This window comes from Marmota monax, unplaced genomic scaffold, assembly GCF_021218885.2.
Source record: "Marmota monax isolate L192 unplaced genomic scaffold, Marmota_monax_Labrador192_F-V1.1 WCK01_AAM20220418_F8-fsc00012, whole genome shotgun sequence".
NCBI classification, from domain to species: domain Eukaryota; kingdom Metazoa; phylum Chordata; class Mammalia; order Rodentia; family Sciuridae; genus Marmota; species Marmota monax.
This window is the reverse complement of record NW_026695227.1, coordinates 4,187,596-4,213,296: the sequence shown is the minus strand read 5'-3', so window position 1 is coordinate 4,213,296 and position 25,701 is coordinate 4,187,596. Positions and strand designations below refer to the sequence as shown.

The following is a 25,701-nucleotide window of genomic DNA, read 5'->3' as shown; positions in this document are numbered from 1 at the left end:
TTGAATACTGATTATTCCTAGAAGTGCTTTTGTCAGATATATCCCTGAATTATATATTGTCTTTCAGAAATCCTAATGATCTTCCCAAGAATAACTCTCCATGTGTTAAAATCTCATGTTGACTAATCCTCCACTAATAATCAGAAAAGTTGTGGCTGTTTACTTTTTTTTCTTTCTTTTTTATTAATTTTTCTTTATGTATGACAGCATTACAATTCATATTACACATATAGAGCACAAATTTCTTATATCTCTGGTTGTAAAGACAGTAATGTAAGTGAATGTTTATGTTTTGTTATATTAGAATAGCAAATTCAAGGTGAAACCAGGTCTTTCTTTTTGACCACATTGTTTTGGTAGGACCAGATGGATCATACTTCTTCAGGTCGTCATCCAAACAGAAAAAGAAAGGTAGCAGAGGCTGAATTTTTAAGTGTGTCTGTTTTTATTGAGGAATTTTATGCTGCAAAATCAAAAATGAAGTATATTGAAATAATATCAGAGTAAAATCAATATAAGGAATATGGAGATTTTTGCTTACATTTAAAAACTAAAACTAAAGTAATATGATTACTTTCATGTGTTAAGAGACAAATATTGATCAAGTTTTTAAAGAATTCTGTGTTAACATTTTGAATCTGCAGTGTATATATGTTGGAATTTGAAGGCTTTAAGGGTCTTTTTTACCTTGTTTAATCTTTTTATTTTCCACTAAGGCTGCTGAGGCCCAGACCATTAAGCATCTTGCCCAAATTTAATTTCCTACTTAGTGACAGAGCCAAAACTAGAATTAGAATTTAAAAATCTTCTGATTTTCGTTTACAGTCCATTTTCATCTTAGCATTCTTCTTTACAAGGAATAGTACAGCTCTGAATTTGCGTGGTAAGATAGTGACAAATGACAAACACAGCCAATGAGTACTTCATATTTTAATTTTATTTTTTGGTTTTGCAGCATTTTAGAAAATAAAATTAAAGATTTATTTTGCTTTTTAAGTAGTTTGATGCAGTAATTCTCTACCTAAATCTCCTTTTTTCCTAACAGCTATTTCCACAATCCTCAGTATCACATTTTTGTGTTCTATTGATGTGGAAGTTATTAATGTTTAATGGCAGTGGATGTGATTGACTCATGTTTTGAATCTTCTTTAACATTGTCCAGTCTGGATGTTGTAAAAGGAGATGTTCCATATAGTGCCTATTATCTTAATAATTTAGTCTAACTCATATAATACAGTATCTATGACAACTTTTATAATTGTGTTTTTATCTTCCTACATCAACAGATGAAATTTACAAAATAGTTTTTATCTTTTTTCCTAAAAGTAGGTTCCTGATTAATAAAACCTTTGGATGGAATAACATTTTTTTTCCTTAGAAAATTATAATATTGTTAATGTTTGGAATTATGAAAATTTTTTTGGGTTAAAGAATTCTTGCTATCATTTATGCTTTTTTGTGGCTTTTGGATTTACTCTGAACAGTGAGTGTTTTCATATTACCACACAATGGTGACTTGTCAACTACTGTATTTATATGAGAGATAGACTAGTTTTAGAGATGTCATATGATACCAATACATGAACTTCAGCCTATTAGTGGGTAAATAATGGCTTTTAAAATTTATTTTTCAGAACAAAGGAAGAATTATGCAAGAGACAGTGTCAGCAGTGTGTCAGATATATCCCAGTACCGAGTTGAAGTAAGTTGCTTTGGTGTTTGCTAATATTTACAGTGACTCTTGAAGGACACTAGAAGTAAAATTGGAAGTAAAATCAGAATTCTGTTTTATTTCTTTCACACAATGTATTTTAGTGTAGATTTTTCCTGTATATTTTCATCAAATACATGTTACATATAAATGTCTTTTTGCTGGTCTGTGTTTCCTTTTCATAACAATTAAAATCTTAACAGATATTTATTGATCAAAACAAATACATTCTTATGGTTTCCAGGCCCTATAATAAGACAAAGGCTTCTTCTATTTTGTACCCTAGAATCTTCTTGAAATTTGATACAGTTAGCATTTTGGTTTTATTTTTAGTTTTAACTAAGATCTTTATTGGTTCTGTTTAAACAATGGTTTCTTTTTAGTTTTTTTCCCCCTTGTTATCTTTTAAGATATTTGCTTTTAATTGGAATCCAGGTGACCCCTACTTATCATGGGAAATATTTAAGCAAGGATCGATTTTTATTTTGCTCTTATTTTCATTTTCTACTTTCTGAAGCATGCTTAATTAAATTTAAACCGTTTTGTTTCAGAAAGTGGTTTCAGTGGAATGAAAAGCTTGACAGTTGTTAGAGTAGAATTGCTTTGCTTCTCTGAGGTATCAGTGTCCAGAGTATTGTACTTGCAAAAATAAATTGTCTGCTATTGTGTGGCATTTAAATAACTATAATAGAGCAAAACTGGGAACATTTATTTAAGAGAATACTATTTAAACTTCGAAGTATTTTTTTTTTTTTTTGAGTACTAGGAATTGAATTCCGAGGCACTGAACCACTGAGCCACACCCCCAACCCTATTTTGTATTTTATTTAGAGACAGGATCTCACTGAGTTCCTTAGTGCCTTGCCTTTGCTGAGGCTGGCTTTGAACTCGCGATCCTCCTGCCTCAGCCTCCAGAGCCACTTGGGATTACAGGCATGTGCCACTGTACCTGGCAAGAATTGGTTTCTATATCATGTTATTGTAGTTAAGCATGGCTCAGTATGAAACAGTTTTAGCTATCTTATAAATCAAGATATCATTTTCTGTATTCAGTGAAAATCCACTTGACTTCATTCTCTGAGATAACCTTGAAGTTATCAAGTGCTTTGTGTTTATCCTTCTCTTCTCTGCTAACTGACCTCAATTACCATAAATCGACTTTTCTTTAAAAATATAACATTAAGAGTTTGTGTGTATGTATTATAAATATTTAACCTTTTTTTTTTTTTTTTTTTTTGTCAATCATAAGCACCTGACTACCTTTATTCTGGATCGGAAAGATGCTATGATAACCGTGGATGATGGAATAAGGAAGCTGAAATTGCTTGATGCTAAGGGCAAAGTATGGACTCAAGATATGATCCTTCAGGTGGATGACCGAGCTGTGAGCCTGATTGATTTAGAATCAAAGGCAAGTTTGTGAAATTTATATGTTTTTGTTTTCAAGAAAGTGCCACAAATATTAATGTATGCTGTCACATCAGACTATTTGAAAATGGGTGGAAGTTTGAAAAACTAAAATGTTTACTGTATTTTAGAATGAATTGGAGAATTTTCCTTTGAATACCATCCAACACTGCCAAGCTGTCATGCATTCATGCAACTATGATTCGATTCTTGCCCTTGTATGCAAGGAACCAACTCAGAACAAGCCAGATCTTCATCTTTTTCAATGTGATGAGATTAAGGTAAAAGAATGATGAATTTTTTTCCCTTTCAAGTAGTGGGTTCTGGCAGCTTTTGAACTACCTGTTTCAATCATACAGATAGTAGGCACTAGAATTTTAGTGTCTGAGAATTTTGTAAGGAAAACAAACAAATTAGTATCTTTCTTAAGGTTTCCATGCCAAGTAAATGAAGAAGTTAAAATAATGTCAAAAATCAGATGATTCTTTTTATTTTGATTAAAAAGCATAGACAATATATTAAATTCTCATCAAAAACCTTGCACTTAAAATTAAAAATTAGATCTGCAAGAACCATGCTTCATAGACAATAAATAATCATGTGTCTGTCCCATTTTATTCTGCACTAATCACATAGCCTGGATTATTGTAGGGAAGCACTGAGACATTTTTCATGATATTGATTTACAGTTCACCATTTAATTATGTAACTTGAATAATTGCTCAGGATCTGTCATCCCTAAGTGATATGTGAGTGTAGTTGCCAGTAATAATAGGCTATCTCCTGAAATTTTATACTATAATTGTTTTTATACTGTAATTTTTGAATGAATATAATTTGTGATTCTTTATTAGACCTTAGAAGTTATCTTCAGCCTTGACTGTCTTTATTTAGTTGATTTCTCTAAAAGGGAAATAATTTTGTGTTGATTGGTACTTTGTTAAGGCAGGGATTTATTTTGATTATAAAATATACTTGTAACTTTTATAAAAAATCTGGAAGACTAGCATAAACACTTGATCTTTTCTGTGTTTCTTTGACATTAAAATGCTATGGCTAAATTAAGACTAAGTACAAACAGTAAACTTTACAATTTTTTTCTAATTTCAGTTTATGTCATAGATGACTGACTGAAAATCTTATTTGAAAGGAACTGTGTCATTTAGTTAATTTGAATTTTTTATGTTCATTAGATTTGTATATACTGTGGTGCATTTCAAAATTCACAAATTATATTAAGAATATGTTTATATTAAGAATTAAGAATATATTTTGTAAGGTTATAGTCTTTTAATGTTACCTTCCTATGGACCATTTGGGTCCCTAGCTCCCAAGCAGCCTGCTCTTCTGACCTCTGTAGCTCCAGCCAGTCTTGCTAGGTTTGACCACACACTGACCCATCTCAGGGGCCTTTCTCTTGATTCTTCTTCCAGGAATGTTGACTGCTCTGTGCAGCAGGAGAATCATGCCATTCTCTGTCCCTTACCTTGCTTTATTTTACTCCACAGCATTATTATCATCTGCTTTTTATAGTCTACATTTACTTTTTAGTTATTCATTTATTTTTCTCCTGTGCTACAGTAAGAGCCCAATGTAGACAGGACATTTGTCTGTTTTGTTCATATCCTGGGATATAGAAATGTGATTTTATTTATTATTTTTATTTGACAAACACATATATAATAGCAGGTGCTAAATAAATACTTGTTGAATAAACAATAAAAAAAGAACTTTGTAAGGTTAGATGTTTTTAAATCAATACATGTTAATGAATAGTTTGCTCTGAAAATGTAGTGAAATTTTTTTATTAGTTGCACATGACAATACAATGATCTTGACATATCATACATTTGAATCAAATGGGGTACAATTTCTCATATCTCTGTACAGGTTGCAGAATCACATTGGTTATACAGACACATATATACTTACAGCAATACTAGTGTCTATATTATTAATTCAGTGGTTTTAAGTGAAAAAGCACTTCAGATTTATTGTTTGCATCTGTGCTCTCCTTGGGGGCTGAGATATACTCTACTGAGGAAATTTCTGGATTTCAGTTTGAGAATAAAGGGCTTTCCTTCTTTGATATGGGATGAATAGTGATGGGTTCAAACAGGATTTACCAAATACTATTTTATCTTAAATAAAGTTCACATACCACTAAGTGACTAAGCATTCATTGGTGCTATTCTTCCTATGTGAGACATGTTTTTCCTTTGACTAATTTAAAAATAAATAAATAATAAATATATGTGTGTATACACACACCCGCAATATTTATAAATGGAAACAAGATGCAGTTTCTTTTATGTGGATCATATTGCAGTATGATTTTTATCTTGAATTTTAATGTTTATTATGGGACTTCATATAGTGGTCCTGTCCACCATAGTGGTAAATTTTTTCTTAGCAATATAATAGTCTTCCTATAGAAGGTCAGCATTTCTGGAAATTATCAGTTTTTCTGTTCTGCACAGTAGCCAGCCTTTGACATGTTTATAATAATTTATTGGAATTGGACGTTGTTGCAGATGTGACACTACCCTGGGAAGCACTGTATTCTCATTCCACTAATGGTATGACCTTGGACAGGCATACCATGTAAGTGTTCCTGTATCATTAACTAGAAAAGAAGTAGAACAGATTAGATGATCTTAGGTGTCTGTTTAGTGCTAAAATTTTATGATTATTAGTGCTTACTCTAAAATAATATGCAATATACATATTTAAGAAAAACATACATAATTATGAAGAACAAGCAGGCATAAAAATAGGAGATGAATACATCAGCAGTAATCTTTTATACAGTAATAATCACTGGCTATAAATAAACTTCATAACCAGATTAAGTAAATTTTTTAGCTGCTTATCTCACATTGGTTTCTAAGAAAATGTACTTACTGATTAATCTTTCTGGAAAGATATTAGAAAGATTGCAGAAAGTTAACTTTTACCTGAAATGACAAAATAAGAATGGTTGTCAGAAAAGGTACAACCTAGTGTGGAGGTTCATTCCATGAGCACAGTGATATGTGAGTCAGCTAGCCACTATGACAAAATGCCTGAGATAATCAACTTATAAAGAGGAAAGGTTTATTGTAGGTCACAGTTTTAGAGGTTTCAGTCCATAGTTGCCTAACCGCTTGCCTTTCAGTCTATGGTAGCACAGTATCTCATGGCAGGGTGTTTGTGGTAGAGGAGCTGCTCTTCTTATGGCAGCCAGGAAGCAAAAACAGTGAGAAAGAAAAGGCTTGGGGTTCCAATATCTCCAAAGACCTGCTGTTTTTCCAGTAGGCCCCACCTCCTCAAGGTCCCACCACCTCCTACAGCACCACCATCAGGGGACCAAGCATGTAATATCAGGTTTTGGGGGGACAGTCAAGATCCAAACTGTAGCATCAAGACACATACCGATTCAGACAATGGATGTAATCGTGTATTCTGTTTTAATCTACATATGAAATCTAAGAAAAATCTACAGCCTTCCAGATGACTGGTCTCTCTTTGCAGGCGAATCTGATAAGTGAAGATATTGAAAGTGCAATCAGTGACAGCAAAGGAGGGAAACAGAAGAGGCGCCCCGAGGCCCTGAGGTAAAAGCATTAAAATGTATTAAGGAGTAGAATTGGCTTTTTATCTTTTTTTTTTTTTTCCCCCTCTCCTAAAGGTTTCTAGGACTCATTTTCAGTGAGGTTCCCTGTTCTCCCTTACAGATGACAGCCTGCGGTCTGACTCCTTTGCTCTCGCAGGCTGTCAGCATGTGTCTGCTCCTGCCTTTCTATCCCTGTGTCTGGCCTTCCTCTGACATGCTTCTCCTACTTGTGTGGGAGTCATGAGAGTCAGGACAGATGAGTGGTGTTTTCAGAAAAGATAGCCTAAGGCCATACAAACTGGACATGTCATTGGTCCTAGCCTTCCAAATCCCATGAGACCCAGGGGAAAAGGAAATTCAGCCTCGTTTTCAGCTGAATTTTAATTTTTCTGTATTTTTTCTATCTCATTCATATTTATAAATAGATCCAGTGTGAAGTGGTTAGGAAGTCCTCATTGCCCCTTGGCACAGTTCTTTTTGAAGGTGAAAAACTAACACTAATGGAGAGAATTGACCCATTATAGAAATAGGGTGAGAAGGCAATTTCTTCTTTTTTAGGATGATTTCCAAAGCAGATCCTGGCATACCACCTCCACCTAGAGCTCCTGCACCTGTGCCACCAGGGACTGTCACCCAGGTGGATGTTAGAAGTCGAGTAGCAGCCTGGTCGGCATGGGCAGCTGACCAAGGGGACTGTGAGTATCTCTAGAAAAAGTCTCATTGAGCACTTATTTTGGATTTCAATGTTGTACTTGCTTTCAAATGTGGAGTTACACTAGTTGTATATTCATTATGAACATAGAGGAAAGTTATGTCTGATTCATTCTACAGTCTTTCCTATTTCCACCCCACCCCCAACTTCTCATTATATTTTTTTCTGAAGTATTCTCTACAGTGTCATCTGTTAAAATTTCAGTGAGGCAAGGTTTTCAGAACTTCCAGGCCAAGCAGAACATGACTCTTAGTGCACGTGGTTCTCTCTGGATCCAGGCCAGTTTTAGTTAGAACCCCCCAACCCCCAGCAGAGGAGAATCGTTCTGGTCTCTCTGAGACTGTGGCCAACACAGTCCATGAAGCTTCTTGGAACCCCTGAGGTAGAATTACCCTGACTTCCCAAAGTGACCTGTGAAGAATAGCAGCAGTGGTGCCTCAGAGCTGCCAGAGTCCTAAGATACCATACCTCCCACTTCTTCTGCCCTCTAGATGATATTTTGGGACCTCCCTGGGGTTCCTGCTTTCTGTAGCAGCTATAGCCAAGATAGCAGCTGTATGTAAAGCTGCAGCTAACTGGCAGGACTTCATACAGATAAATACTAATGATCTTAAAGTAGTTACAGCTACTAATTAAGTTTCATAAGGCTCAGCAAGTTTTTCCTTTATTTTTTGGGCCAGTATTCCACTTATGGGTTATGTTAACATAGAGGAGGCATAGAAATACAGAGTTTTCAATATTTGTTAGCAGCTCTCTGTATTGAACATCAGGAGTCATCATGCTGTTATATTTCCTTTCATTGTGATTTGCTGCTCTTGTTCTATCCATATATTTTTAAATTCAATCTACTATGAATATTTGTACAATGATCTGTGTCTGGTGGGAGTGCTAACTGACTCACACCAGGAAGGAGCTCATGATAGCCACCTCATGACTAACATCATGCTCCCATCAACTGAGCTGCCTTAGCATTTCAAATGCTCTTGAGACATTTATTCTTGAATTTGCAAATTCCTGAAGGTATTTCTGACTTAGGGAATATGGCTCAAAATTAATGAGCCCAACATTGTAGGTTTTAAGCTTAATTACAACAATAACTCCCAAAGTTTTATTGTATCCGCAATGTTGGAATGCATAGAAATTAGTGGCTTTGCTATGTTAGAATTTAGTTGGCTGCTTTTTGAGAAACAGATGCTTAATTGCTAGCTTATATTTCTTCCTCATGTAGGAATTAAAGCATGCCAAGTTAGGATTGATTCCATAGGTTACTGACAGGGAGGAGGGAGAACAGAGGGGCATTACAGGGCAAATAAACATCATCCAGATGGGAAGGCCAGGACTCCACCTCTGCTCAAGTGCTTCTGATAGCTGTGGCAAGGAGGCCTTTTGGATCATGAGCACATTTGATTTGTGCATTCTGTGGATGTGGTCCCTTTGCACCTGGCATTATTTTCTATTCTGTTTTTATCAGCTGTATTGGTATTACCTTAGTAAAAGTTTACAGACTTGTGATTCTCCTTTCTTCAGTTGAGAGACCACGGCAGTATCACGAGCAGGAAGAAACACCAGAGATGACAGCGGCCCGAATTGACAGAGATGTGGTAAGTACACCAATCACCTTAGACCATTACTTTTTTTTTAAAGAGGAAAAATAATACACTTCGATGAGGTGATTTAAATAAAGGTGTTTTATGGAAATTATGATTTATTTTTCCAGTGGTGGTTATGGTGTTTGAAATACTTTCTTTTTCCCTTTAGCTATTTTACTTTTCTTCTAGTACTTAGTAGTTGTGATAGAACTAGGATATTAACTAGTTTACAAAGGAATTGAGACTCAATTATCAGCTATGAAGGATATTTCAGCTTTTCTTTTCTCATAGTTTATAAAACATACCTGAGATATCTTTTCAATATGTCTTGGGGTTTATTAAGACTTCATTTTAGAATACCACAGTAGCAGTTTAGTGGCATTTTAAATGACAAATATGTAAATTTTAATGGGACCTCTATAAATATGTAAATGTTAATACATTGTAAAGGGTAGTGCTTTTTATTTCCCTGTAATAATTTACTTGCAGGGTGACAGTGTCCTGTGATATAGAATATAATATCACCATAATTACTTTTTGTACTATATACATGTTTCTGTTTATTTAGAAATAAATACTTAAAGGAATTTGAAGTTTGGAACTTAAGTTTTACATCACACAATTACATGTTAAGCATTTATCCAACCCCAAATTCTAGTCTGTAAGAAACATATAAACTGGAGAAAGTCAATGACTACAATATATAAGATATATAGATATACAATATATAAGTAATTAATTATCCAGTGATCCCTGAAAGTACATGTATTATTATCTCTATTTTATCATGTAGAAACTTTGGTTAATGCTTTTCTTTCTTTTATTTTCTTTCTTTCTCTTTATTTTTTCTTTGCTGGGCCTCATGTGGTGCATGCTAGGCAAGTTCTCTACCACTGATCTACACCACCAGCCCACAATGCCTGTTATCAGCTATTTGTTTGTTAGATTATCACAGTATTCCAAAAGCCTTTAATTCCATGAAATACTATTGTCAGTTCTTTATTAGGACATTTATTAGCAAAACAAAATCCTCAGTGCTGTTCTAAAAAACATTTCTTAGAATTTCCCCCCTCACTTTGTGTGGGAGAACACTATGAGAAAATTAGAGTAATTGAAAATAGTTAATAATCTGAGTAGATATTGTGAATGCTTTCCCGATGGTATTAAAAATACAACAAAATTAAATTAAAGAAAAATGCAGAGGTCAGACTTTAGCCACAGGTATATTCAATTCTTTTTCTTAGAATTAGTGATTAACTTAAAACCTGCCTTTAGGCATTGTTTATTACTTTTCTTTTCTTTCTTTCTTGTTTTTAAACTTTCTATTCTTCACTGACTAGCATTGTACAGCTAAAGCAAGAATTGTTTTGCATTGTTTTATATTTTATTTGGCAATTTCTAATTCCAGCAAATCTTAAATCATATTTTGGATGACATTGAATTTTTTATCACAAAACTCCAAAAAGCAGCTGAAGCATACTCTGAACTTTCTAAAAGGAAAAAAACTAAGAAAAGTAAAAAAAAAGGACCAGGAGGTAAGTTGGGTTTTCTTAATCTTCCAAAGAGCATTCAAAACTCCAGTTCTAAGTAGAATTTCTGCCCTTGGAACTGCTTAGCAAAACTCATTGACTGCGAACCAAGATGCCTTATCTAGTTTGGGGATAGCACCAGAGATTTAGGCAGTGATGTTGAGCCCAGAAAAGAGCTTATTTTGGTTCAGGCTGGCTATAGTGAAGAAAAATCTTAGGATGCACTGTATGAATCACAGAGACTCTGTGATTCAGGTAGTGACCATGTATCTATAGTTTTCATTATAGTGATTTTAAAATTGGCATCTAGTAAGGAAATCTGTAGCTCTGTTCTTTTATGTTAATTAATTTTATTGTAAATATAGAACCTCATTATTTTTAAAATAAAAGTTGACTTCTCATTAAAATGCTTAAAAATGTTAATGGATTTGAATTTATCATCACAAAATTCCAAACATGCACATTCAAAGTCATATACAATTTTGAAGTATGCTCCATTTCGGCTATTTCAAATGCCTCAAAATATGTAAATTATAAATATGAAAGTATTATTTATACTTCCTTTGGCAAGTGGTTTAACTTGAAATGTATAAAAGAATAGTAAATAAATGTCTCTTTCATTATGGATGACTTCCAGATCTTTGTCTACCAATATAATAGGCACTTGGCAATTAGTATTGCCTTTCAGATGTATATATCTGCCATATACCTCACCTCCACATATTTGGAAACTAAGTATTGTTTCATGGTGCTCAACCAACCACTTCCTTCTGTATTCTTTATAAAGGACAAATTATCCTCTTGCCCCACCTGATTCAGAACCACAGATTCTTTCATGACTTTATTCTCTAGCTTGTTGCCAACATTGGTTTATTTTTTCAGTGTCTCTTGTATCCATTTTTTTCCCCCTTTTCCTTTTCATAAGTAGCATCCAGTTCAAATGATTATAGTTTCTTAACCCAGCTTTCTAAGCAATCTTTAGTCCTTTTATGCTGTGAGAACACTTTTCCTAAATCTCTGGTCAATCACTTTATCCTTCTGCTATAAAGCATGTTAGTTCCATGTTTTATTGATTTAATCAGATTCCTCACCCTGGCGGTCAAGATCATCCACAGCCTAACCTAATGTATCTGTCTGTTCTCATGTTTCTCTGGATTAATGTTTGCTATTGTGTGTACTTGCAAATTATTTCTCCATAAGCTATTTTCATCCAACCATGATGATTTCTACAAATTGCCCTAAAAAATTAAAAACAAAAAAAACTTTCAAATCTCATTTTAAAAGTTGCTATCCTCCAGAAACATTTTTTAGATCTACATTTCCAACTCCCAATCAGGTGTAGTTTCTTCTACAGTGTTTTAACACTGAGTTCTGATTCATGTCTCCCATTATATTTTAAGACCCTTCAGAACAGGGTTTATAACTTACTCATTTTTAATCTTTGCAATGAGCAGCACAGTGACTGGTGCATAGAGGCTTCAATACATCTATGTGGAATCAAATGAGTCCTTGGTAATGTGGAAGGTTAGAGGACTCCACTCAAACTTTGGATCATCTTAACTAGTTACAGTGATACTATGAGATATGGCAGAGTAGAAAGGTAGCATGATTGGTATTATAAAACTATGAAGACATGACATGAATATGTTTTTTTTTTTATTATTTAAAACTTTTTCTTGGAACTTTGTTCTCATTTTCCCCTTATGTTTTGTAGAGGGTGTTTTAACACTGAGGGCAAAACCTCCACCTCCTGATGAATTTGTGGACTGTTTCCAGAAGTTTAAACATGGATTTAACCTTCTGGTAAGTGCAAATTATTTATATATAATTTGAAGGAATAAATGAAAAAGATCAAATCTAGCCAGGAGGTTCCTAAAAATTAAGAGAGAATATCTAATCTGTTTTTTATATTCGTGTTTTGATTGACTGTAAAACAACAAATTATAAAACTTGTATATCTAAGAAACTTAGTAAAAAAAAAATGACCCCTTATTTTTTAAATCGAATTTATTTTATTCTCATTCTCTCCAGGCTGGTAAATATACTAAAAGTAAGACCAATGAATCTACATCAGACCTCCTTAAGTGTCTATTTTTTGCTTGATTACATCTTAGTAATATATGTTTATTTTCTTCTGTTGCAGGCCAAACTGAAGTCTCATATCCAGAACCCTAGTGCTGCTGATTTGGTTCATTTTTTGTTTACTCCATTAAATATGGTGAGATTTTATTAATTTAATAAATTAATCATTCTTGGTATGTTTTTCAGCTCCAAGAGTCAACACTATTTATCTAGTCAGTTTTTCTTCATTATCTTGCTGTTTCTCTTACCATTTCATTAAAAATTGAGAATGTGAGATTTGAGAGTTTAAAAGAACCTTAGAAATAAGCAATTCATGCACTTTATTTAGAGCTGTGGATGTAGGTCAGTGGTAGAGTGCTTGCCTAGAAGATACAAAGTTCTGGATTCAAATCTCCAGAACTACAAAAACAAAAACAAACAAAAAAACCTCCACCTTATTTTAGAAATTAAGAAACTGGCATTTTTAGGTAAGTGAAAAATAAATAAAAGTTTATTGGATACTATTGTTTCAGAACCCACTGGTATATATTATAGAGTAGCTTAAATGAGATAGACATTTTTTTTTCTTTTGTACCAGGAATCAAACCGAGGGGCATTTAACCATTGAGCCACATCCCCATGCCTTTTTTGTATTTTATTTAGAGACAGGGTCTCACCAAGTTGCATGAATCCTTAATAAGTTGCTGAAGCTGACTTTTAACTCCTAATCTTCCTGCCCCAGTGTCCCAAGCTGCTGGGCTTATAGACATGTGCCTCTGTTCCCAGTGATACAGGCATTTTTATCTCTCTCAAACTAGGCTAATCATGGGAAGTCAAGTGTTGGATGGATGGCTTTCCTCTATGAAGTTATATAGGACCCAAATTCTTCACATTAAAATGTTCATCCAACAAACATCAGTTGAGAGCCTCCTAGGTAATTGACAGGACAGTAGCTCATCAGGAACAGATGTACAAAAATTCTTACTCTCTTGAAACTTATATTGTAATGTTGGAGGGGCAACCAATATGGTAAATAAATGCACAAATAGTACAGTTTTCTAGAAATTAGATGTTTGTGAGAAAATAGGGCCAGGAATATCAGCAGGGAGTGCCATGGGTGGCTACATATGTGTTTGTGAGTGTGTCGTGGAATGTCACCCTTTATGAATAGGGTTGGTTAGGGAAACCTCACTAAGAAGATGCCACTGGAGTAACGGAAGTAAGGAATGAGTCATGTTGATTTCTGAAGGAAGACAATTTCAACCAAAGAAAGGCCTAGTGTGAATGCTCTGAGGTGGTAATATACAAAGCATGTTCTTAGAATACACAGGTATTGTAATTTTAACAAAATGAGGGGAAAAAAGATTATAAGGAGATAGAATTAGAAGGCAATAAGATAACCTGAGGATATATCTCATTGGTCCATACATGAATGGTGAGACCTTTGATTCATGGGCAGTTTTTAGCAGAATAGGACTGCTCTGGCTGCATTTTTAGAAATTTGAGTGAAGAATGGACCAGGGTGGCTGTTAACATAATCCAGATGGGAGATTAATGGTGCTTGGACCAGGTGGCATTGGAGGTGGCAAGGGGAAAACCAGTTATTAATTTTCTGGTGGATTGCACGTGCTATGCAAGATTTACCAATCCCTCCTTTGGCCTAAGACTGGCAGGATGGAGTGGTTATTGACTCAGAAGGGGAGGCTATGGGCAGAACAGATTTTTGGAGAAAGATTAGGGCTTCAGGTTTACACATGTCCAAATTGAGTTGTATCCAGATGGGGAAATTTGAATCAATAGTTGAATATATGGATTTGAAGTTCAATGGAGAAATCAGGCCTAGAGATGTACAAATTGAGGATCATCTGTGTGTCAAGAGCATTGGATGATGTCAATAAGATTGTGTTAATAAAGATTGTATTTGTTAATAAAGAAGACCAACAAGGACTGGTTGAACCTGATGGTGCTCCATACAGAGTTTCAGATTTCTACTTATCTAGTTATAGTTCAGTAATTCTTGTCGTGTAACAAATACTAGCTTATTAGCAAAATTTGTATTCTTTGGCATACCTTTGATCCTATCTTATTTTGGGTTATTAGGAAGTATTATTTATAATGCAGTTTCTGTTCACCCTGTTTAACTATTCACAACTTGTAAATAGAAATCTAGTCATTGCAGAGTAGAACTATACAACAGTGAGACTGGTTTTCCTAATCTGCAGCTCATCTTTGTGATCAGGCTTAATTTCTAAGAACATTGGTTCATTTAATCTCTGCCTTTCTCAAAAATGACTCCTTATTAACAGTAGCTACTTTGTAGCTACATTAAATGTTCTTCCTGTGGGACCAGGCTTATTACCTGGACAGTTGGGAAAAGACCAACTGTGGTGGGAAGCTGTGTTGAGGGTTAAGCTGTGGTGTTAAGAAAGTCTTCCTAGGAGAGGCAGTGCCTGGGAGCATCTGAGTGGTGGAGGAAGGGCCTTCAGCGGTACAGAGAATAGCATGTGCAAATACAAAGAGGCATAGAACAGCAGAGTACACTCATAACTGGAGGCTGGAAGAGAAATTGACTCTTGGTCTGAAGCCATTTGAAAAACAATCTTCTTTCTTCTTATACCACATCTTTTAGAGGTGAGATTTTTCTTTATAAAAGGGTTCTGATTTCTGCTTTAGGAGATAACTGCTCTTTAGCCAGGAAGTCGCTCTTGAGGAGCAAGTGCAGAGCAGTGTTTGGACTTCCATTTCTCTTCGTTCTGCTTATCAGAGCGTTGCACCTGTTTGTTTCTGCTGGTCATTAAATTATCCATATTAAATCAGGGAAATTTCCTGGAATTAAATTCTGGGGGAAATTCTGTAGATTAGAGTACCTGTTCTCAATTTTCTGTCACCTTTCTCCCAGATCCTTTTATTTTTATACATCTGAATAGGCACAGCCATGGACTAATAATTCAAGATTCATTTCTCAACAGTTTTCATTTCTAGAACCGTATTTTTCAAGTATAGGGTAATAGATTTTCCAGTAGAAAAAAATATATTTAAAATAACAAAAAAACAAATATAGTGAAATCAAAGGATGAAGAATTTTCTGCATAGCCATTAATATTTACCAGGAAAAATACAGTCATATAGTCAATATGTGGATACTGTTCATGTTTAAACTGTTAACTTTCATTTTAGATTTTAAGGCACCATTGGACTGGACAAGTTGATTATTTATTTATTTACTTTTGGTACCAGGGGTTGAACCCAGGCACTCTCAACCACTGAACCACATCCCAGCCCTGTTTATTTATTAATTTAGAGACAAGGTCTCACTTCATTGCTCAGGGCCTCGCTAAGATACTGAGGCTGGCTTTGAACTTGTGAACCTCCTGTTTCAGACTCCCAAGTCACTGGGATTCTAGTGCCACAATGGCCAGCAACAAGTTGGTTTAATAAGCTGTTTTTTATTCAGTAGTGTGTTGAACAAATTAAAAATTTAATGTGAATACATAAAAACAGTGCTTGTTTTTGACATGGGTTTTTGTCTACACAATTGGAAAATACAGAAATAATAGTCATCTTTTTGCTAAAATATACTTTATCATTCTAGGTAGTACAGGCAACAGGGGGTCCTGAACTAGCCAGTTCAGTACTCAGCCCTCTCTTGACTAAGGACACAATTGATTTCTTAAATTATACTGTCAATACTGATGAACGGCAGCTGTGGATGTCACTGGGTGAAACTTGGATGAAAGCCAGGTGAGATATATGAATTTAGCATTAATACCTGTACTGCTGTAAGTATTGTTTTTCATTTATTGCATTCATCTGATGAGACATTTATCTAACTTTCTATGTATAAGGACTAGGTGTTATAGGATGGAAAAGCCTAAAACCTTAAAAAGCTTTAAGTCTAGTGAAGGAGGTTGAAGTATAAGCAGTGTAAGGCTTGGTGAGTGCCAGGAGCAAGGCGGAAGCAGAATATGGTTGGCAAGATGGATCAGGACGAGGACTGAGAGAGGACGATAATTAGCTTTTGTGAAAAATCTGCCATTTCAAACAACAGATAATAATTCTAGTAGGTACAGGTATGTACACACAATATATACACACACATATGTGGTGTTCACACCCAGCGTGTTTGCTATGTTCTTCCACACACTTTACATGGAGGTTGTTATTATCTCTATTTTACAGATGAAGAAAGTGAGGACCAAAGATGTTAAGTGATTTGCCCAGAGTCACACTACTTGTGACAGAGCAAGGATGTGCACCTGTAGTCATTGTTTATGTTTCCTTTGCTAAACTGCCTTTCAGTAGGATAAGTAGGATCTCCCTGCCATGTAGCAGGGAAGGGCCTTCCCATTAGAAAGAAAGATACAAGGGAAAGCAGGAAGCAGGGAAGTCCAGAGCACGTGTGACGGGTTTATCTGGAGAGGGACGGTAGGTGGTGGATGACTGTGAAGAAGAGATGGAGGAGGAGGGTGTTAAGTTAGGCATTCAGAGGTAAGGTTTCCAAGGTCATGAGGGAACCTGGGTCTGGTTCTGAAGGCTGTGGAGAAACTAGTAACTGAACAGGAGTATGATGTGACTGCATCCCTGTTTCTAAAAGATCAGTGTGGTAGTTGTGTCCAGTGACTGGAGGCAGAGCGGCATCTTGGGAAATGCACACTGTGGTAGAGGTTCCGTAGCATCAGCGTCCTCCAGGGCCAGAACAGTTGCAGTGGAACTGTAAGGGAAGAGTGGATAATTTTCGAAATTGTGTGTTTTTCAGTAAAGTGATTGAGAAAGACAAATCATTAACAAGTGCAAGACTAATGCTTGCCAAGTAAACCAAGTTATTTCACATGTGAATAGTTTTTGCTTGCTCATTTATCTAAATCTCTTTATTTCTGTTAGAGTAAGTCATTCAGTATAGTCACTTGGTTGCTTTGAACTTTGTCTTCTTAATGTTTTTGGGTGGGCTTAAAGGTATGGACCAATGAACACCTTATTTTCTTTTTTTTTTAAAGTTGATTGAATTAATTTAATAAATCAGGTACAAGTTACTTTTAAAGCATTTTATTTTCATAAACTTGTTTTCGTTTTTCTTCTATTGAAACACATACAAACCTTTCCCACTTATTTTCTGAATTTTGGCTACTGCTTGTATTGGAGTATAACTTATATTTTGAATGATTTACAAAAATGTATTAAAAGCACTAAAATTGCTGCTTTTATAGTGAAATTATTATTAGACTTATTTATGTATCTATATGTTATATATTTGCTTATCTATTATTCATGTATCAACATGTCATACTGTATACTCTATAATACAGTTTTTATGTCATACTATATAAAACTGCTTCAATAGATTTCTTAAATCTGTTAACTATATGCAGGCTATAATTTTATATGAACCCTTGGTGAGATTTAATTTTTTTCCCCATAAAGCTTATTAAATTTATCAGTTCTCATACAATAAAAATAGTCCAGGCTTTTTAGTTATTTTGTTTTGGGTTTTACCTTAAAATGAGAAAATTAATGAATCTTTGAAAATCTACATCTAAAGGAAATATATTGTTAGTTCTTAACATGAGAAAAGGGTCATTTCAGATCCTGATTAAGAGTATTACAAAATGAATATGCCGATTTAAAAACTCATAAAAAGAAAAGAATCATGAAGGTACATAGTAATCTGAATAAAATGACTCATTTCATCATAGTAGAAATACAATGTGAAGAATTAAATCATTTATTAAAGATGAAGCAACATATTGTAGCAAAAGTGAAGCCGTAATCCTGTCCTGGTTCTTTTGTGGTTCATGAGTGATCAGGAGCTCGTAGGAATAAGTCTCTCTCATAGTCATTGGAGGATGAATGGTTAGTGATTATAATTATAGATTAGTGGACTTTGCCGATTAAAACTGAGCTGATACATTTAATTTGTAAAATTGGTCATCTGTTCCATTTTAGTGAACTTTATAATTTAAAAAATCATGAACCTTAAAACAGGTTTGACTGTTTTTTCTCTTTTGAAAGATCTCTCTTATCATGTGTTTCATGGTGATGTAAGGGGAGCAAAGGGAAAGGTGAGAGTCAGAAACTACTTTAGATTAGGAGAAGTTTATGCTGTAAATACTTATCACACTTCTGGCTTCACACTCCTTCCCACACAGATTTTTTAAAACCTATATCCATGTTGAAAAGTTGAGTTTAATGAAGACTTTAGGCAAAGTAGTAAAAACACATCATGCCACAGAACTGAATCTTTCTCTCGTTTAATTGGTGTGAATATGAGAAACATATTTGCTTTCCTTGTTGGGTGAATGGAGGCCAATGAGGAATGTGTTGTTTTTTTGAGTGTTCGTTATTTGTTTTGTTTTGTGGATAACTGTACTGAAGATCATTATCAACATGGATACATTTCTTAATTTTGTTGTTTATATGACTTAATGCCCTCCTCCAGAGCAGAGTGGCCGAAAGAACAATTTATTCCACCATATGTTCCACGGTTCCGCAATGGCTGGGAGCCCCCCATGCTGAACTTCATGGGGGCACCAATGGAACAAGATATGTACCACTTGGCTGAATCTGTGGCAAATGTAGCAGAACATCAGCGCAAGCAAGACATGAAAAGATTGTCCAATGAGGTAAACATTTTTAACCACGATCTTTTTGTAGATGGAGTAGCAATGATCTATGCTTTGTGATCATAAGTTCTCATTCATCTGAAGATTGTTCTAGAATCAGTTACTGTTAGTTTCTCTGCCCCAGTCTGTCTGCTATTTGTACACAAAGTGCAATATTCTGTCCTGCTGCCACTGCTTCCCCAGCCCTGGTAAACCTGAGTCTTTCCTTATCCCTCCCCTCCTGCTCTTTCCTCCCTCTCTCCTTCCCTCCCTCCCTCCCTTCCTTCATTTTTTCCTTGTTCTCTCCCTCTTTCCCTCCTGCCCTTCTTCCCTCCCTCCCTCCCTCCCTTCCTTCCTTCCTTCCTTCCGCTATGAAGGAACCCAGGGCCTTGCACATATTAAGCAAGCACTGTACCACTGAGTCACATCCCTAGCCCTTTCTTTTTGTCTAGTTCAAAACTTCTGGAGTCCTGTGGGCATGACTGGAGGACCAAATTCTTTTCTGGACTTCAGTTTTCAGGTTCAAATGATTACTTAAAACACAGTCATACCCTCAGGATATCATAAAATGTATTGTGTCTTTAATGTGTTTAGTAAGCTTTATATTATAACCTATTTGGGGAGCAAATTAAGGGAATAAAATAGCAAATGATAACTAGATGCTCCTGAAGTCCTATTTTCTTCCTTTATTTAATTCCTTAGGTTAATTTTCTCATACTACACAGGTATGTATAATATGGAAAACCTGATATGAGGAAATGAATTAGCAAATCATAGTAAATTAAAGCCTGTGGCCACTTAAGGAGAAACATGTATAAATTAGATTTCTTAAAATCATTCCCCCAGGGGACTATTCTTAGGCAATAATATTATAGAAAGTTGGTTAAACTCTTAGATTTTTTAAAATAAAGCAAACACAATACTCAATGTATTTTTTTCCCAATTGTTTTTTTCCTCCGGCTGCATATGAGGAGAGTGCAGGCTCCATACCTGCCCTTCCCTCTAAATGCGTAATTGAGGAGATGACCTCGTTTCCCTGAACATTGGTTGGCAAGCATATGTCCCTGCCTATACTCTTTAATTCAGAGATCATCCCACTGTGAATTTTCTATTTAGAAAGGAGTCTTTGTAGAGAAAAAGAAGTAACCTAACATGAATGTATAATACACTTGCTGTTGCTATAGTTATAGTTGTTTTCAAATAAAAAATTTCTAGTTTATAGTATTCATATCTTAAATAAGAATATGCCCACTGTAAATGTTTGCCTTAGAAATTCACTTTTGGGAATTCTTTTCAATTTGTGTATTTAAAGAGAGAGTCCTGTGTTCTGGGGTTCCAGTATATAAGTTTCTCTACTCTCTATGAGTAATTTTTAAAGAGAAATTATTGAGAACACTTCCTTGTGTGCGTTATTTTCCTGTTATAAACTTTTTCCCATTTTATCACTTAAGTGGACATCCAGAGGTTTGAAAAAATGAAATGAAAAGTGCCTGCTGGCCATTCTAGGGGATTTTTTCCTTGAGATTTTGTTGAAAAAGCAGCCAAGTAATGGTGATTTAAAATGCATGAAAAATGTAATCATACATAGTAGGGAGACTTTATTATATTTTATTGCTACTATAATAAATACATTTACAACAAGCCTTGGGTAATACAGGATCTGGTGATGTTGTCTGGAATTGAAAGGCATAGGTGATGTGGAGGGACAGATGTGCATTTCTCGCTTCCTGACTTCCACTGACCCAGCCGCAGCCCTCAACCACACTGTGTAGCCATCATAGTTTGTCATTTTCTGTCATTTCTCACCTCCTTTCCAGCACTCCCAAGCTCTCTCAGGACCCAGTGATTTCACACTAGCTAATTCCATACTCTCTAGTTTAGAACTAGGCAAAAGGTGGGGATGACTCAGTTTCTTGCCTCTCTACAGCACAGTTTTAATAAAAACAAATTACTAATCAAATTTAGCATCTCTGTGTTTCCTAGGAAAATGATAAACTGAATTGATTGAGCTTATATGTTTAAATGGCTGAAAATCATCTGCTCTTTGTATGCAAAGTGCAATATATTACCTGATATAATATAACATGGGCATTTTGACATTAACACACCATGGATTAACTCAGCCCCATTTCTGCCAGCCTTTTCTTTAGGATTAGCTATAGTAACCATCTATTGAAAACTTTCCTGAAACATCCCCAGTTTTATATATCTCAAAAAATTTGTCCCTGTGAATCCATAAACAATCAAATATTGAGGAATTAAAATGTTTCAGCGTCTATCATTCTTTCCTAGTATTTCTTTGTACATAAGGAAACCATATGAAATCTTTAAATGGTAGTATTGTTTGTTTTTCTCCCAGTCTCAGATGTATCCTCTGCAGCTTTAAAACCACAGTAATCACAGGGACCCATGGGCCTCAGCTTTCCCTCTTTGTAGCACCCACTAGTTTCATGTCTGAATTAACTGCAGAAAAGAAATAACTCCCACATTGTCTTTTCCCAGACTCTTGACTATCAAGATCAATATATTTGTGTCTTTCTGTGCTTCCTTATCAGTACATCTGATAATAGTACTGCCATTTGTAAAAAATAAAAAAATAAATAAATAAAATAAAAAATGGTGATCTGTGTACAATTTTAAAAACAAGTTGCTATTAATTTAAGAGTTCAGAGTGTTTTAATGCTACAATATTGGCTTTGCTAAAGTGGAGAGGGTTTATTTCTTAAACTCTGAGAGCAAAGGTTGAAAGAGATTTTTTTCCCCCTACCAATTTTGTTTTATGCAGGAGTTAAAATCTAATGTCATCTATTACTAAAATCTAATATCATCTATTACTAAAATTTAAGCCAACTCCTAATTGCCATGCAGATAGGTAACATTTAATGGGTACCATCTGGGGAGCTTTTATACCTGATTATTTTCGAAGTAAGATTGAGACTTTGTGGGCTGGGGATATAGCTCAGTTGGTAGAGTGCCTGCTTTGCATGCTGGGTTCAATCCCCAGCACCACCAATAAATAAATAAAATAAAATAATAATTAGCCTTTGAACTAATAACTTTTCTTATTCTAAGCAGATCTTTGACAAAAATATATCATCCCAATTTCATAACTTAATAACATAATGGATAATCACTTGAAAATAGAAACTGATCATAATATGGTGGATGTTAGTGGTCATTTGAATGGTATTTGATGATTCTTTAACTTATCCTGCTCTGTCTTTCAGCACTCCACTGTCTCTGAGTATCCTCCAGCTGATGGATATGCATTCCACAACAACATGTATACAAGAGGGCCCCATCTGGACCATGGGGAAGCTGCTGGTGCTTTTAAGCCAACTCCTAATCGCCATGCAGATAGGTAACATTTAATGGGCACCATCTGGGGAGCCATGAAATACTGTCTCTGATTTAGTGCTAACCAGTGACAGTGTCTCCATTGTCTACTTTTCATCTGCTAATGATTTGAAAAGTTTCAGGTGTTTCTTTATAGGACTGGCTTTGAGGTGCAGAAGATATCTGGACCTCCAGTCTGTAATTCTCACCTACTTCAAATACCTTTGGTTGGTTGATCTTCTCTTTTTGAAAAGATACTTCTGTCAAAAATCCATACATTAAGAAGAAAGAATTATCTTGAAGCTTTTCAATTAGTTTGTACCAGATGTTGTCTAAAAGACTTTCCGGCTCCATAACTTTTAAAGGGAAAAATTTCTACCTTTTCCTTCATGCAACAAATCTTCCTTTAGATGGAAATATTTAAACTAGGATATAACTAAATATTTAAGTCAGTGCCTTGCCATTTTTGCCATTTTGTGTAATCATATTTTATCTTTACTTTCCAGTTTTTTACGTTTCATTTATTTTCCTATATTTTTACCATTAAAATATAATTAGAGGTGGAGAATTAAGATGAAAAAAATAAAGGAATAGGTTTACTTTTTTTTTCAATCTTGTTTTCTAGCAAGTGAGATTTACATAGAGATCATGCCTAAAAGGGAAAGATATGAGATAAAACTCTGGTAATAGAGGTATAGGAAGATGGTCATTCAGATGAAGGGGTAGAGAGCTGGTCCCAGTACTGTCCTATGTTGAAGCCTCTCTGGCCATAAGTGTTGCATGCCTTTATTTTTAATATATCCTTTTCTTATAGAATCTGAAGAAGGTAAGAGTCACAATTTTTGTTCTTTGTCAGGGATGGTGACAGAGGTATTTCTTAAGTAATTGGCATAGAAATTATAGAGATATTGTTCTAAGGGTGCCAGTAACTTAAATTTTAAAAAGCCATTGATGAATATTGTATTTTAAAAATGCCAGCATATGAATCTAAGTTTTAAATATTTAATTATTTTTTTAGTAGATGGAGGTGAAAGTTTTGAAGAATTTCATTGAGATTCTTGACTGAGACACTATTCAATCCTGTATTCCCTTTTTTCTTTCCTTTTGTCATAGACTATCTAGGAATTATTTCAGATTAGTGATTCTTACCTTTTCTTTTGTTGTGTCACTCTAATAAATCAGGATGGTTTTCCACAGCCAAGTATCCAGAAAACCACTTAAGTATATTTGTCATGTGAGTTCAACCTTATGATGAATATAGATAGTAGAAAACTTTTATCATGTTCCATTTTATGACCATCTCTAGCACATTGTGGACACTCAATAAGTATGTATTTATATGATTGATTGAATGACTGGATAATTACATGATATTATATCCAACATTTTAGTCACTACCTCCTTGACCTCCCCCTGCAGATCTACAAGGTTTGGTATCCCTGATAGAATAACCTCTACCATTCATTATGGGCAGCTGAATACAATGTCTTTAAAAACTTTATGATCTTTATGATTATTATAGAATATCAGGGAAGTATGTACCTTTGTATATTGACTTTTAATTTATTGATTTATTAACCTTGGTACATTATCAAATTCTAAAGTGGATTTAGGCAGTTCACATAAATTCAATGCAATTAATATTTTTAGTAAAACTTAAATAATGACATAAAATATAAAATTAAGAAATTTAGAGAGAGAGAGAATGATAATTAAAATCTATGTAGTCTAAGGGTTGACATTATGATTGAATTTCAAATTTGTCATTGAGATTCATGGTTATCAGAGAAAACAGAAAAATGTAATCATTCATTACCCTTAGAGGGAAAAAGTATATATTGGCTCATTAGGATAATCAATGCTCTTCCTATTACTAAATTTTCAAAATTATTTGTCTCATAGAATTTTATATGGGACAGGATAGCTGATGTAAAGGCCACTATTTTAAATATTTTTTTCTCTCATTCAAACAAGATTGTTTTGGATTCCATAAGGCGTCTTTATGTAACCTTTGGTCAATAGGAAATTTAAATAGGAAATTCTATAAAGGGATAATAGCTTTAACAGATTGAAAATGGGAAGCTAGAGGAAAAAATCTTAATTAATCTAGTCAGTGGTGGGTAAATTGTAGATGTCAGGTGTCCTTACAGATCACATACCCAGTGGAATAGTCCCAGTAGGAGCTGGGACAGTTGATAGATACTTGGATAATTGATATTCTTTGTTGCTAAGAAAAGTTGGCATTGCTGAAAAAGGTAAGTGAAAGTTATAGTATGACATGAAGTACAAAAGGTTTGGAATTTGTATTTATAATTGTTATTGTTGATTTTAGTTTCTATTACATGCCAGAAGTGCAGAAGGTAACAGGGATTAACCCAGTGTCTCATGCATGCTAGACAAGCGCTCTACCACTGAGCTACAACTCCAGCCCGAAGTTTTTACCTTATTTTAGTGAAATTATCATATCATTAGATAGATAATTTGATGAATTTAGAAACCTTACCTTTTTTTTATTTGGGCAATTTCTGTGCTTTAATTGATATATTTAGGCTATTCATATTTAAAGTGATCACTGATATAGTATTATTTGTCATATTTAGTTTTTTTCCACAATTTACTCTGTAATTTTTTCCCTAGGTTATAGATTTTATTTTATTTTTTCCATATTTTTATTGGTGCATTACATTTGTTCATCTTGATGGAATTTATTGGTACATATCCATACATGCATAAAATGTAAAATATAATTTGACCATTATCACTCCCAGCACTTCTCTGCTCCCTCCCACCCCTTAGTCCCTTTCCTCTACTGATCGCTCTTTGATTTTTAGGACATCCATCCATTTTTTTTTTCTTTTTTCCTCTCTAGCTTCTGCATATGAGAAAAAACATGACCCTTAACCTTCTGAATTTGACTTATTTAGCTTAACATGATGGTTTCTAGTTCCATCCATTTTTCTGCAAATGCCATATTTTCATTTTTCTTTTCTTTTTTTTTAAAGAGAGAGAGAGATTTTTAATATTTATTTTTTAGTTTTTGGCGGACACAACATCTTTGTTTGTATGTGGTGCTGAGGATCGAATCCGGGCCGCACGCATGCCAGGCGAGCGTGCTACCACTTGAGCCACATTCCCAGCCCCAATTTCATTTTTCTTTGTGGTTGA

At 34.7% G+C, this 25,701-nt stretch overlaps 1 protein-coding gene across 5 annotated transcripts in view; it reads left to right on the top strand.

Moving 5' to 3' along the window:
• Eps8 (epidermal growth factor receptor pathway substrate 8) overlaps nt 1-25,701 on the top strand; it is a 163,441-nt gene that overhangs the window by 112,777 nt on the left and 24,963 nt on the right. For all 5 annotated transcript variants that reach the window (XM_046436046.2, XM_046436041.2, XM_046436043.2 and 2 more), the window contains 12 exons: nt 1,635-1,702; nt 2,961-3,122; nt 3,250-3,399; nt 6,632-6,714; nt 7,272-7,408; nt 8,953-9,026; nt 10,423-10,549; nt 12,258-12,346; nt 12,687-12,761; nt 16,197-16,345; nt 19,038-19,221; nt 22,428-22,561. In XM_046436046.2, the coding sequence (XP_046292002.1) occupies nt 1,635-1,702; nt 2,961-3,122; nt 3,250-3,399; nt 6,632-6,714; nt 7,272-7,408; nt 8,953-9,026; nt 10,423-10,549; nt 12,258-12,346; nt 12,687-12,761; nt 16,197-16,345; nt 19,038-19,221; nt 22,428-22,561 (1,432 nt within the window). The remainder of the gene's footprint in view (nt 1-1,634; nt 1,703-2,960; nt 3,123-3,249; nt 3,400-6,631; nt 6,715-7,271; nt 7,409-8,952; nt 9,027-10,422; nt 10,550-12,257; nt 12,347-12,686; nt 12,762-16,196; nt 16,346-19,037; nt 19,222-22,427; nt 22,562-25,701) is intronic.